The sequence below is a fragment of the Protopterus annectens genome, chromosome 9.part0 (genome assembly GCF_019279795.1).
Source record: "Protopterus annectens isolate FY-2018-M chromosome 9.part0, PAN1.0, whole genome shotgun sequence".
NCBI classification, from domain to species: domain Eukaryota; kingdom Metazoa; phylum Chordata; order Ceratodontiformes; family Protopteridae; genus Protopterus; species Protopterus annectens.
The window spans coordinates 591,185,976-591,200,349 of NC_056743.1; the positions used below are offsets into that span (position 1 = coordinate 591,185,976).

Here is a 14,374-nt window from a genome sequence, read left to right on the forward strand (position 1 = left end):
GGCATTCTCGTTTATAGGCTTAGGAGGTTTGAGGTTTGGAAATATTGCTTTTTAGTGCCTCAGCATAGGTTTGTCTATGTGCATGGTGAAAGCATTGTGTGTGTGTGTTCTTCGCAATCTTGTCTGCATGCAAGATTTTTGTCTCTAGTGAAATTGTGTATGTGCATCTCTCGCATCAAGTGTTTGATTCTTTAAGGATTAAAAGGTTGCTTGTGCACATAACACAACTGTCTCAGGGTGCACGTATCTACCAAGCTGGCTCTGTAGACATCTGGAAACTGCATATCCATGTTGTCTGGACCTGTACTTGGGTGGGCTACTGTAGGTCGTTGACTGGGTTACACAGAGGTCTCTTTGGGTAGTCTTTAAGGTTTGGCACTAGACTAGGCTAGATTGTGATAAGCTCGTCTCTTCACAATGGCTTTGTTTTAGCCACACTAATTTACAGGTAGTTCTAAGGGAAGTTTTAAAGATAAAATTTACTTTCAGTGTGCTTGTGTCAGTACAGAGCACTGCTAACCACTTGGTGTAATAACACCAAGAAAGATTGCTTGTGAGTGTAATGCTACAACAAAACTTAAACTAAAAGACCTTCAGAATTATTTAAAGACAAAATCAACATGTAAAGCAAAATAAAGCAGTAGCACAACAGTTAGCTGAAATATAAAACAATAAAATAAAACTTATCTGGCAAGATGGAGCAGGATTAACTCAGGACCTGCACAGAGTGTGGCGAAAGCTCCAAGCAGAGGGGAGGTCTAGGAAAATGAGCAAGAAACAATTTGTAGTAAGGGAGAGGTTTACTCAAGTGCAATACTGTTTTGCTGGGTGGGAACTTGGTATTATGGATATCTGGAAAACAATGGCTGGGAAAATGCATAAACATGTTATACAACAGGTAAAGTGCAGCTGTGTACACTTACCATAAATGTAGATGTTTGAGTGTATCCCTGTTGCAGTCATCACCTGTGGCTTATCCCTGCTGTGGTAGCCCTCGGCCGGCCCGAATACCAGATTCAATGTTTTTCTGCGTTGGCTGCTGTCACTTGCTGACTGACATCAGGTCATCAGTGCTATAAAGCAAGGCAGCCGGCACCATTACATCAGTGTTTCTTTCCCTAATCAGTCAGAAACCCAAGTAAATATGGTAGAGTGATCCTGGTGGCTAAAAGCCACCATTAGAAGCTTATGTCTCCCTAAAGAAAGAAGATATAAGGGGGAAGGAGGGAGGGAAACCAGGACTGCAACAGTGAATACACTTAAACATCTAAATTTATGGTAAGTGTAGACAACTGTACTATGTTCTTCGTGTTTCACTGTTGCAGTCATCACCTGTGGGAGGATTCTCAAAGCTGACGAGAGGGGTGGTAAAATTAGTAAGAGACCTAGGAATGGGTCAGCATGACCTGTAGAACTGCAGAGGCAAACCCTACCCTTAGAAAATAGAGGTAGGTGGTAATTCTTGGTAAAGGTATGGACAGAAGTCCAGGTGGCAGCTTCCAAGATGTCCCCGGTGGGAACTCCTCTGAGGAATGCTGTAGAAGTGGAGGCTGCCCTAGTGGAATGGGGACGAAAAGACTTAGGGGGGGGTGGTTTCCCATGTAATCTGTAGCAGAAATGGATGCAGTGTGGTATCTATTTGGAAATGGTTTGCTTGGAAATGAGCTTACCCTCTGCCCCTGGGGAAAAGCTGACAAGTAGTTGGTCTGTTTTCATGAAGGGTTTTGTATGGTCCAGATAGTATCTGAGCTGTCTGTGCACGTCTAGTGAGTGCAGAATTCCTTCCCCCTTGTTTTGAGGGTTAGGGAAGAAGGTGGATAGATCTATGACCTGGTTGAGCGCCACATTAGATACTACCTTGGGCATAAAGGAGGGATTAGTCCTCAGGGACATCCTGTCTGCATGGAAGATGATGAAGGGGCTCAATGGCAATCAGTGGCTGAAGTTCTGAAACCCTTCTGGCTGAGGTGATAGCTAGTAGAAAAAGTCTTCCAGGAGAGGTATCTTAGTTCTCCTGAAGCAGCAGGTAAGAAAAGTGGTAAGGTTAGTTTTTCCAAAACTTAATTCAGGCTCCAGGCTGGCGTGGCTAGCCTTCTGTGAGGTCTGATATTAGAAGCCCCTCTGAGGAATTGATTAATCAAAAGATGGGAGAACAGGGGATGATCTGTATCAAAATGAGCTGAAACGGCTGAGGCATGGATTTTAATAGAAGAGAAGGAGAGGCCACTAGTAAGTAGCTCTGCTAGGTAGTCCAGGATAAGAGGGATGGAAGGTTGTGAGGTACTGGGCCCTCGGAAGTGGCTCAAGGAGCAGAATCTTTTCCATTTTCCTGCGCAAGATTTTCTGGTGCCTGCGCCTTCTGGCGTATGTGATAATGTCTAGGACCTGTTTGCTTAACAGGGGCCTCTTGTTTGCCTTTAGTGTATTAGCCATGCTGACAGCGTCAAGAGTCTGCAAGTCTGGGTGCAGCATCCCCCCTCCTGAGTCAAGAGGTCTGAGATCAGGGGAATCTGCCTGAGAGGCTGTAATATCAGGCTGTGCAGTAAGGGGTACCAATGTTGTCTGGGCCAGTCTAGAACAATGAGGATGGCCTTTGGTCTCTCCTCCCTTATTTTGATCAGTACCCTTGGGAATAAGAGGCAGAGGAGGGAATGTGTACACAAACAGGGAGTTCCAGGGGAAGGTCAAGGCATCCACCTTCCACGCTAGGTGGCGATACTCCCTGGTACAGAATTTTATCAGCTGATGGTTGAGATGCGAAGCAGAGAGATCCACCTCCAGAGTCCCCAACGCTCGAGTGATTTGTAAAAAGTTTTTCTGTGGAGCTGCCATTCGTGGGGGTCCAGTAAGTTTCTGCTTAAGTAGTCTGCCAGGGTGATGTTGATCCCTGGTAGGTATTGGGCTATTAGGTGTAATCCCATGGAAGTGGCGGTCAGCCAGAGGTTCATGGCTAGCCTGCACAGAGGGTAAAGATTGGGTCCCTCTCTGTTTGTTGATGTACCACATTACTGTGGTGTTGTCTGTTTTGATAAGAACCTCTGGCTTGAGATGGGGTTTGAAGGATGTCAGAGCCTTTTGTACTGACATCATTTCCTTCTGGTTGATGTGTAAGGGAAGGTGCTGGGCATCCCAAAGACCTTGGGTGCACCTGCCTTCTAGGTGAGTGCCCCAAGCAATGTCTGAGGCGCCGGTGGTAATGGTCTGCCCAGTTAGGCGGAGGGTGAAGGAAGACCCTTGTTCTTGCCACAGGCCCCTGCCCACCAGAGAAACTTGGCCCTTATACAGGGGATCAGAGGGAGAGAGGTCTCTAGAGGTTGAGAGCGCTGACACCAAAGGTTCTTTAGATACCACTGAAGTTTTCTCATGTGAAGCCTAGCCAGAGGAATGAGAAGGATGCAAGATGCCATGTACCCCAAGGCTTGCAAGAACTTCCTCTCAGTCTGGTGACTTCTGGATGCCAGCTGGGTAAAGTAGAGTGGCAGGAAGCTCTGCTTTTCTGGGGATAGGAAGCCCATTTGGGATGCTGTGTCCAGCAGTGCTCCCAAGAAAATGATCTTCCTGGAGGGTGTTTGCTTTGACTTCTTTTCGTTGACGGTGTACCCTAGGGAGGTTAGGAGGGTTTTGACAAAGAGGAGGTCCTTGAGTAGCTTTATTTGCACTCTGCCTGAATGAGGCAGTCATCCAGATAAGGGTAAATCTGTATATTTTTCAGTCTGCAAAACGCTATGGCCGGGGCTAAGTATTTGGTGAATACCCTGGGAGCAGTAGATAAGCCAAAGGGTAGTGCAGAGAACTGAAATTGTTGTGAGCCTGCTCTGAAGCGAAGGAATTTCCTGCAGGATTCCCCTATGGGGATGTGGAAGTAGGCATCTTTTAGGTCAAGGGTAACTAACCAGGCATTTTTTGTCTGCATAGGCAGCAGCTGTTGCAAAGTTAGCATTTTGAATTTGGGGACCACCAGGGAGGTGTTCAGAATGGAGAGATCCAGGATGGGGCGCCACGTGCCCTCTTTTCTGGGAACAAGGAATAGTCTGGAATAAAAGCCTTTGCCTGTTTGATTTGAGGGGACAGATTCCACTGCCCCTTGGGATATGAGAGTTTGGACTTGTTTCAATGCCTCTGCCCACTGATTTGGAGGTACATCTGGGTACCCTCTTGGAATTGGGAGTTCGTTGAAAGAGAATTTGTATCCCTGAAAAATTATCTTTAAAGACCCATTGGTCCTTTGTTACAGAAAGCCAATTTTCTTTGCGTAGGGAGAGTCTTCCTCCTAGTTGTTGGTGAGTGAAAAGAGGGCAGAGGTGGGACAGAGAGTCATTGACAGTTTTTGCCATAAAAGGATGGCTTAGAACTCCCTGCCTTTGGAGTGGAAGTGGTCCAATGTTTGGTTCTCTGCTGTCCCTGGGATAGGAGTCTGGGTGGTCTGTCCCTGCGGGGCTTGCCTTGCCCTTGTCTATGTGCAGGAAAGGACCAGTGCTTTGAGGGAAAATTCCTGCTGAACCTAGGAGGTTGTACCTGAAAGGAATCTTTTACTGTTTGCATAGATTTTGCTTTGTCTTCCATCTGTTTAAGCACCTCTTCTGCTTTTACTCCAAACAAGCGGTCCTTATCCAAGGGTGCATCAATTAATTTAGACTTGACATGAACAGGGAGAGGTTGTTCCTTCAACCATGCATGTCTCCTAATGACAAACACTGCTGCCCTGCTTGAGGCTTCTAGGGCGTCCTAGCCACAGTACAAGGAGTGTTTGGCCACTTGATAAGTAGAGTGCAGTAAATCTGCTAACTCTTTCGAATTGGCACCGTCAGGAAAGGTTGAAATCTTTTGCTTTAATAGTTCCAAAGTGTGTTGTTGATATTTTAACATGTGGAACTAACATTTGAGTGCTCTGATAGCTAAGGTTGCAGAAATGTATACTTTTTTACCCCAGCTGTCCAGAGCTCTGGAATCCTTGTCAGAAGGAATAAGATGCTTTGCAGAACAAGCCTTAGCTCCTTTTGGTCCCTGTGTAATGACCTATGGGTCTGCAGGAGGATTTCTGTGCAGGTATTTGTGAGAATACGGTACTCTGCAATACCTGTCAGGTTTACTGGGAACATGTGGGAGGGCATCAGGAGCTAAGCTGGATTCATGGAAGACATCATCCACCACCTCTAAGATGGGGGGATGGCCAAGGGTCTGTGCTGGGGCAGGTCTTGAAACTCTCTTAGTCTTTTCTTAGACTGAGGGAAGTCCTGGTATTTCCAGTGGAAATGTTCCCTGAGGGTGTGAAGGGTTTCCCCAAAGGAAAGATCTTCTGGTGGGGAGGCAGAAGGAATGGATTCCTCTGCATCTGAATCCTCATAAGCAGCCAGAGGTTGTTGTTCCTCTTCAAAATCTGAATAATCAGATTTGTCAGAATCCTGTTCTGTCAGTATTTCAGGAGAAGGGTCTCTCTTCCTTTTAGAAGTTGTGGCCTGACTATCCCTGATAAGGGAGATACGGTCCTCCGCCATTTTAAGCATTTGGGCTTGGGGTGGTGGAGCATGAGTAAAATGGTGGCAATAGGTAGATTTCCACGGAGTGGCCTTGCTTCTAGGCCTAAGAGTATCCAACGGTCTGAGAGAAATGGTAGTCGGATGAGAAGACGTCCGTTTTTGGCTACATTCGGTAGTGTGAAAAGCCTCCTCGGAAGCTGTGTCGCGGCTCCGGACACAACAGAAGCAGAGACAACCAAAGGCTCAAAAGACTAAGAAGATTTTTGCGGCATACCAGACTCTGAAAGGGTCTTGGCAGAGGCCTGCAAAGGTACTGTCTCAGGCATCAGGGGTTATGAAGGTGCCTCACTGAATTCCGGAGAACTGATGACCTGCTTAGCGGTAGAGTCGTCGGAAGGCTTAGCCTTTTGTGATCTGTCTCTATCTTTATCTTTTTACGTTTTTCCAGAATGTCTACGGATTGTTGGCTGGCAGATGCCATTTCAGAATGCGAAGACAGAAGACGAAAATACCTGGTTACAATAAGAGCTCTACGACGAATGGTTCTCGCATTAAGGAGGGCACAGAACCGGCAATGGGGGACGCCGTGGTCTGGGTCTAAACAAGTGACGCAGTATGAATGGAAGTCTGAGTGTGGGATCTGCTTTCCACAGGCGAGACAATTAAGTTTTTCGGACATCGTTTAGTGCAAGAAAAAAGGATCCCCAACGGGGTACTTAGCTTTAGACATTTTCAGCTGTAATTCAAACTCTGGTAGCAACTGACCGGCACATTTGCAAACTGCTTCTGCTACAGGCTCCACAGCAAGAAAGACTGATGTAATGGTGTCAGCTGCCTTGCTTTATAGCACTGACAACCTGACAGTCAGCAAGCAACTGCAGCCAATGCAGAAAAACATTAACCCTGGTATTTGGGCCGGTCGAGGGCTACCACAGCAGGGATAACCCACAGGTGATGGACTGCAACAGTGAAACACGAAGAACATCAGTAATAAAAGTGGGGAGGAATGACTTTGGAAGTCAGATTACCATAATGGGTGGAAGCCAAAGACACAGATTTTTAGAATGAAAGTCACAATAAGAGAAGGGTGGGAGAGTTGGAGAAAAAAAAATCAAACTGGAGCTCTACTCTTATGGTTAGCAGTTCTGAAATTTTTAGCTTAATGTCTCAGTGTGGAGAGGGAAAGCCTCAAAGAGTGGGAAAAACAGCAGCAAGGTAAACAGAAAGGCACTAGGATGCAATGTGAAGTAGATATATAGTTATAAAAACGTACTGAAGCACAAATCCTGGAGCAGAATTCACAATACTGCCATTACTGTAACCCTACCAGTCTAAGGCACCACACTATGCAGAAACTTACCAGTAACACTGTAATAATTGACTAAATCAGGCTCAGCTCTGTCAGATCACTGTCCTGCCACAACTGTGAAAGAAGCTACAAGATTGACTGAGGACCCAGACTAGGTTCAAACTACAAAAAGCTAACTTTTACATGTAATTCTACTTACAGAAATGCAAGTGAGATATAATGTATAAACAATGCTAAAATCTTGCAATAATACACAATCTTCACACATCTACAAATAAAGCTACAAGACTAAGGTCCTAGAACGGATAACTGCAAAGAGTTAACTTTTTTGTTAAATGGTGGAAAAAAGCAGTGAAGTACAAAAAGTATGCAGAATTTAAATAAAAATGATTTTTCTTCCCTTTTGATGAAAAGCTTGCATCTCACAACTCTCTAAGAGTCGTGAACAAAAGGCATGGATAAAGACATCAGTGTGGTGTCCAATCTAGCATCATGCTGAAATGAGGCATACATAATTGTTAACATATCACAAAGGTTTCCATCTTTTGTTCAAAAAGCTATGAGCTGCTTACCAGCAGTGCTGCATCATGAACATATGGAAAAGGAATTAGGGTTGAGTACAATCCCTTTTCCATATAAATATCACATAACTGGCTTTGAAGGCATCACTGCTGTGTCTTTCTCATGCTCTCTTTTCCTGCTACAGCCACCAGAAACAAAAGGCTTGAGATGTAATAGATATGCTCTTAACTAGTTTATCTAGGAGAGGAGTCTCTTGGGTGACCCTTTTATTGGGTCCATATTCATGTCTATTCCAATCTGGACATCTTCTCCCTGAAGCTCCCTTGCTCAGAGAAGCATATGCCTAGTCTGGTGTACACCATATCATTTGCTATAGAGCATGCCTAGTCCAGAGCTCACCAGTTTGCCACAAAAACCAAGTGGCCATAATTCATACAAACAAAGGGAAAAAAAATGAATGAAGACCTGGCACTTTCATTGCAATTAATATACAGACATACTTGGGTAAATAATATATAGGCATATACTTGCCTAACATACAAGGTACTTGCAACAATGGACCAAGCAAAGCAAAACGGGGCCTTGGGAGATCATTAAGGTTCCACCACAGAGGGTTCTTCTGTAGATTAACTGATAAGGGAAGAATGTATCCATTGTATGTAATGATAAGGGAAGAATGTATCCATTGTATGCAATGTCAAGTACCACCCTGACAGATGTATAAATCAGATAAAAGCCAGAAATTATACCAAATACAAATGTCTGCAGGTTCTGTAGTCCTATAGTAGGGAGGACAGCAATCAGGAAATGTGGTTTCCAAGATAAAATAGCAACACCACTGTGCCAGTAGGTTCACACAGTGGACAGGCAAAGCCCGTCAATCTTAATGCCCAAAACTGAAAAGTGAACTCTTCAAAGGTGGGTGGAGGATTCAGAATTCCTTAAAGGACCTGTGTTAATCGACTGGTGCTAGATCACAGACTTTGTCTACTGACAGGCATAAATAAAGTATAGTTGTGAAATCTTAGCATATCAATAGATGTCCTTCTGTTCACCATTGCAGTATTCATAAAAAGAAGTTAGTACTCACCATAACATTCCATCTGAGTAGGTAACCTCATTTGTCAGCAACCTGTGGGTATCGGATCCGACCTGGATCTGAGCCGGCAGCTTTCCAAGCTAAAGATCCGAGCTCCAAGCTCCTCCCCCTTACCCATAATACCCTGCTACCTCCTTCCAGTCCTCAGATCGCGTTTGCCCAATTATACAATGTCACCTAGACAAAACAACAACCTGAAACATCCTAACCTAATGAATACCAAAAGCTGAGATAATTCTAGGATTCAGAGAACCAAGTTAGGGGGAAGGAGGGGGGATTGGTTGCTGACAAATGAAATTACCTACTCAGATGGAACGTTATGGTGAGTACATAACTTCTTTATCTGAAGTAGTTAACTTTATTTGATCAGCAACCTGTGGGACAGAGTCCCCAGCTACCAAAAAACTTGTGAGGTCCTCAAGGAAGGATATTCCGGAGCACTGCAGTGCCAAAAGCTGCTCTTCCTCTGCGAGAGATAAAAGTATGAGAGGAAGCCCAAGTAGCCACAGAACAAATATCATCCAAGGGCACTCTTGACCAGAACACAGCAGAAGTAGCCATATAATGGGTAGAATGGGCATGAACCCCTAAGGGCTCAGGCAAACCAGATATCTTGTATGTGAGCAAAATGCAGTGAGAAATCCATCTAGCTAGAGACACCTTCGACACTGGCTTACCCAAGAAAGGCTTCGCAAAGGAAACAAAGAGCTGTTCTGACTTGCGAAAGGCAGCTGTTCTGTGTAGGTAAAATCGCAATTGTCTATGAACATCTGACAAATAAAGTTTGTAATCACCTTTATTCTGATAGTTAGGGAAGAAAACTGGTAGATTAATGGACTGATTGATGTTCGCCTCGGAAGCCACTTCAGGTAAGAAGGAAGGGTTAGTCATGAGAGAGACTCTGTTCATATGGAAAACAAGATATGGGGGTTTAGTACAAAGGGCCTGGAGTTCTGACACCCTCCTAGCTAAAGTAATAGCTATTAAGAAAGCAGTTTTCCAACATAAAAATTTTAAATCAACAGAAGCTGCAGGTTCAAAGGGTGGTCCAGTTAGAGCCTGAAGGACCAAATTTAGGTCCCATGGGGGAACAGTGTTCCTAATAGGTCTCAAAAGAAAGGTTCCTTTTAAGAAGGTCTTACAAATCTTAGTGGAAGCTAAAGGACTAAGATAGTCTCCAATGTGAAAATGGGAAATGGCAGCCATTTGAACCTTTACAGTAGAACTGGCCCCTCGCTGAAAAATATGATATAGGAAATCAAGCACTGCTGGCATGGTAGCAGTGAAAGGATCCAAATCCTTATGCGAGGCCCAAATGGAAAACCGTTAACATTTGCTGTTGTAAACCTTCCTGGTAGAAGGCTTATGCGCCACTACCAGGATGGATCTAACTGCAGACGAGATACTGGGAGTCCTGGCAACTAATGGAACTGGATCAACCAAGCTGAGAGCTTGAGGTCGTCCAGATTCGGAGTTTCTAATCCCGAAGGATGAGAAATCAGATCCGGGATGGGTTCTAAGATCCAGGGAGGAGCTATGAGATGAGACCGTAGGTACGGGAACCAGGTTTGATGAGGCCAAAATGAGGCTATGAGGATAATCTTGTTCCCCAACCGACGAGCTTTCTGTAAAAACCTTGTCATTAACGGAAGAGGAGGACAAGCATAAAGAAGACCGGATGGTAAAGCATGAACTACAGTGTCCCTGGGGCTTTCCCCCCAAGGGGGGGATTAGAGCGAAAAACTCGCTGCACTTCGTGTTTGAACGCAATGCGAAGAGATCGCAGCAAGGCTGACCCCACTTGCGGAAGATCTGTTTCGCTACTAAGGGGTTCAGAGACCACTCGTAAGGCGAGAGGTTAGTTCGACTCAGCTTGTCTGCTAGGATGTTGGACTGACCCGGAATGTGCGTTGCTAACAGAAAACGGTTGGTGGATATCGCCCAATCCCAAACTCTCATGGCCTCTCGGCAAAGAGGGTAAGACCTTGTCCCCGCCTGTTTGTTGATGTACCAGACCACTGACATGTTGTCTGTCTGAATTGCAATAGTCCCTGGAGGGAGAAAGGCATGAAGAGCTTGCAATGCTAGAAGCACCGCTCTCATCTCCATAACATTGATATGCAGAATGGTCTCTGTCTGAGTCCACGTACCTTGGACAGTTCTGCCCATATAATGCCCCCCCCAAGGCGAGAAGCATCTGTGGTTACCGTGGCTTGGGGTTGTGGCATTATGAACGGTCATCCTTCCCAAAGCTCCCAAGATTGGAGCCACCATATGAGGGAATTTCTGCAAACTCTGCTGAGGGGAATCGGAGAGTCCAATGGGTGTTGAAGGATGGACCACTGGACGTGCAAGGTCCACTGGAGGACCCTCATGAGCAAGCGAGGGAAGGGTGAAAGGTTGATTGCTGCTGCCATGGACCCTAAGGCTCTCAGGACTAACTCCGCTGATGGGGCTGGAGATTGAAGGAGTGCTAGGACATGAAGGGTTAAGCTGCGAAGCCTGCCCGACATCAAGAAGGCCTTGGTCTGAAGCATATCTATTCTGGCCCCTATGAAGTCCAGGACTTGCATTGGTTGACGGGATGATTTCTTGTAATTTATAGTGATCCCCAACTGGGAGGCTAAGAACAGGAAGCAATCCCTGGCTGAGCAGAGTAGATGCCTGGTGGAGGCAGCAGTTGTCCAGGTAAGGAAAAACCTGTAGTCCCTGAAGCCGCAGGTGGGCCGCTACAGCTGCCATGACCTTGGTGAACACCCTGGAGGCTGTGGTGAGGCTGAATGGTAAGACCCTGAACTGGTAATGACTGGCCCCCAACCGAAAGTGGAGAAACCTCCTGGATCGTCTGTCCATGAGAATGTGGTAGTACGCATCCTTGAGGTCTATGGAGCACATCCAGTCGTTCTCCTGCAGTAGGGGGAGAATGGACTGAAGAGTGACCATCCAGAATTTCTCCTTGGCAACGAAGAGGTTCATTGTAGAAAGGTCAAGAATTGGTCTCAAGTCCCCTGTCTTTTTTGGCATCAAAAAGAACCTGGAGTAATTGCCTAACCCGGACTGGTCTGGGGGGACGTGCTGGATGGCTCTTTTTTCTAGCAGCTTTTTTATTTCTAAAGCTGCAGCCTTTCCTCTGACTGGGTGGAACATAGGGGAGGCGCCTCGATTGAGGAGGAAGGTTTAAGAAGGGAATAGAGTAGCCTCTGGATATTATTCAAAGCACCCAGCGATCTGTTGTGATGGACTCCCATAGTGCCAGGTGCCTCGAAAAACGCCCCCCCCCTACTAACTCCAGAGAGGAGCAGTCGGGCAACCCCTCAGGGCTGCTGCGTGGGTCGACTGGAGAAAGGTTCTCGTGACCCAAAATTCTTCGGCCCCCCTCTGCCTCTGGGACGGCGTCCACCTTGTCCCACTCTGCCTCTGAAGGACGAAGGGTTCAGAGCGTAATGGGGCTGCTGAGACTTCCGGAACCACATCTTCTTTTGTCCCCACTGGTTCCTGGAAAAGGACCTTTGAGGAGCCTAGAAGCAGATTCCGATGGCAGACAGCGTCTTCTCGTCTTTCTCGCTCTGGACCAATGTATCACGGACGGTCTTGCCAAACAGGCTAGAACCGAAGGGAGCGTTCGCTGACGCCTTGAAGTGTTCCGCAGAGTCAGAGCCAGGCATGACGCCATAAGGCGATGCCTGACCCGCTGGCTCTAGCGGCCCCCTCCGTGGCATGGGAAAGTAGCCGCATAGATGTGTTCAATACAGATTTCAGAGTGGCCATGCTAGAACTGAAGGGAGCGTTCTCGAAGGACGCCTTGAAGGGTTCTGCAAAGTCGGAGCCAGGCGTGACGCCGTAAGGCGATGCCTGATCCGCTGGCTCTAGTAGCCCCCTCCGTGGCATGGGAAAGTAGCCACATAGACGTGTTCGATACAGATTTCAGAGTGGCCATGCGAGTCGAAAAGGTCCGTTTGTCTTCGGCCGACATGGACTTAGGGGGAGAACCAGCGTACTCCTTCACCAGATCCCGCTGAAGCCTAATCACATGGGCCACCCTTATGGAAAAGGTAGCTGAAGCAAACATCTGCTTTCCGATGCAATCCATCGTCCGAGACTCCTTATCAGGAGGATGGACCAAGGAACTATCCTGTGCCAGTTCCTTCTTGGAGGCAGCCACCACCACCATGGCATCTACCGGGGAAGCTTTACTCCATGCTGTCCTATCCACAGGGGGACTAGAGATCTTATCTGGTCTCCTGGGGATTGGCTCTACAGTGTCCGGCTCCTTCCATACCCTGGTAGTAATGAGGTCTACCAGGGGGTCGGCCGGAGGGGACACTCAAGAGGTAGACGGGCCTGCGTCAAACGCCTCCAGAAACACACTCATCCGAGGAAGCCTTTTGGGCTGACCATCCCCCCCCTTTAGGCGTAGCATTTCCATAATCTCTCCAAAGAAGACATCTTCGGGGGGTGACCTGGGGGAACCTTCCTCTAAATCAGTGTCTTCCATGAGGGACTCGAGGGAGTCCAAGTGCCTCCTTTTACACTTGCGTTTGTGAGGGACCTCCTCAGCGGGACTGTCCGAGGAGGGCTCACCAACAGGGTCATGTTCCTCCAGTGGGACTGACTGGGGCGTCGACGCAGGCTGTCCCTGGGGCCAGATGATGGAAGACAAGCCCATCTGCGAGGGAATGGTGGCTGGATCCGTAGCATGAGCAGGGGGTCTTGAACCTCTCGAGAGAACGCTCTCCACCATGTCGAAGGCCGAAGGTGAACTGCTCTCTCTGGGTTCCATGAGCAACACCCTCGAATCTGAAGTGGGGATCGGCGTTGAAGCCGACGCAATCGGACGTGAAAGGGAAGTGTGCTCCGACCGCAACGGAGCCGAAGACACACCTACCCCCCTTGGATCCGACGTGTGGCTCTCGGCTCAGAGAGCTCGGATCTGAAAAGGGATACGACAGACTCGAGGGCATGACCGGCAAAGTAGCAACTACTGTCGGCACCGTCTCCCTGACTCCGAGACTACTCGAATCCAATGTTGGCTCCGAAACCCGATAATGGATCGGAGAAGGAGCTATGGGGGCAAAAATGGGGGGAGGCAGGAGCCCTCCCATCTGCATCTGGGCTTGTAGGAAGCGGCGCATCATCCAGTCCATGTCAGCGTCTGAGAGGCTTCGTGTCGACCTAGAAGAGGACACCGAAGCTGGCCGGGAAGGCTGCTGCGACGACCTCAAAGATGGCCGAGGCTCCTCCTCCGGTGAGAAACGTGGGGAATGGAGCCGAGAGGGGGAAGACACAGGAATCTTCAGGGGAGAAGAGAGCTGTTTAGCTGGCGGGGTCAAGGGGGCAGAGTCGGCCCGCCGCTTGTGGCTCCTATGTTTCTCTCTATCCCCATCTCTCTCTCTCACTCCTTTCTTTTCTCTTAGCCTCCTTCTCTCCCTGGGAAATGGTGGGAGGTTGAGTCCCAGCCAGGGGAGACAGCACAGCTGGCTGAACAGCCGCGGCTGGAGCCACTGAAGGAGAGGAGGAGGAGGAGGAAGAAGCAGACTTCGCAGGCAAAAGACCTGCCAGGATTAACTTGTTCCTCCTATCCCTCACAGCCCGGGGTTAAAGGCTGCGCAGATATGGTAGCCTGATGACAAATGCGCTACTCCCAGGCAAAGAACGCACTGAGTGTGGCCATTGGCTGGAGAGAGCTTATGGCCACACTCAGAGCACTTGGAGAAAATGTCCTTAGGGCCTTCGGCCACAACAAAAACCACAACCACACACACTGACACATACGAATAAGGGGAAGGGTGAATATACTAAAATTAAGCTAAACTAATGGGTTTCAACTAAACACAAACACACACCTCTCTAATTTTACCAAAAAGTCAAGAATTTGACAAATACTCTCAACCTAACCTCCAGGAGCTCGTAACTCGTGCTTGTTAAAGCCGCGGCAAACAAGATCTGGGGACTAGAAGGAGGTAGCAG

General features: G+C 47.6%; 1 protein-coding gene across 4 annotated transcripts in view; it reads right to left on the reverse strand.

The window, feature by feature from the left end:
• PPP2R2A (protein phosphatase 2 regulatory subunit Balpha) overlaps positions 1-14,374 on the reverse strand; it is a 1,574,838-nt gene that overhangs the window by 122,976 nt on the left and 1,437,488 nt on the right. The window contains exon 9 of one of the 4 annotated variants that reach the window (XM_044083142.1): positions 688-758. The exons of the other annotated variants lie outside the window; for them this stretch is intronic. Within the exon in view, the coding sequence (XP_043939077.1) occupies positions 688-758 (71 nt within the window). The remainder of the gene's footprint in view (positions 1-687; positions 759-14,374) is intronic. 4 annotated transcript variants of the gene reach the window in all.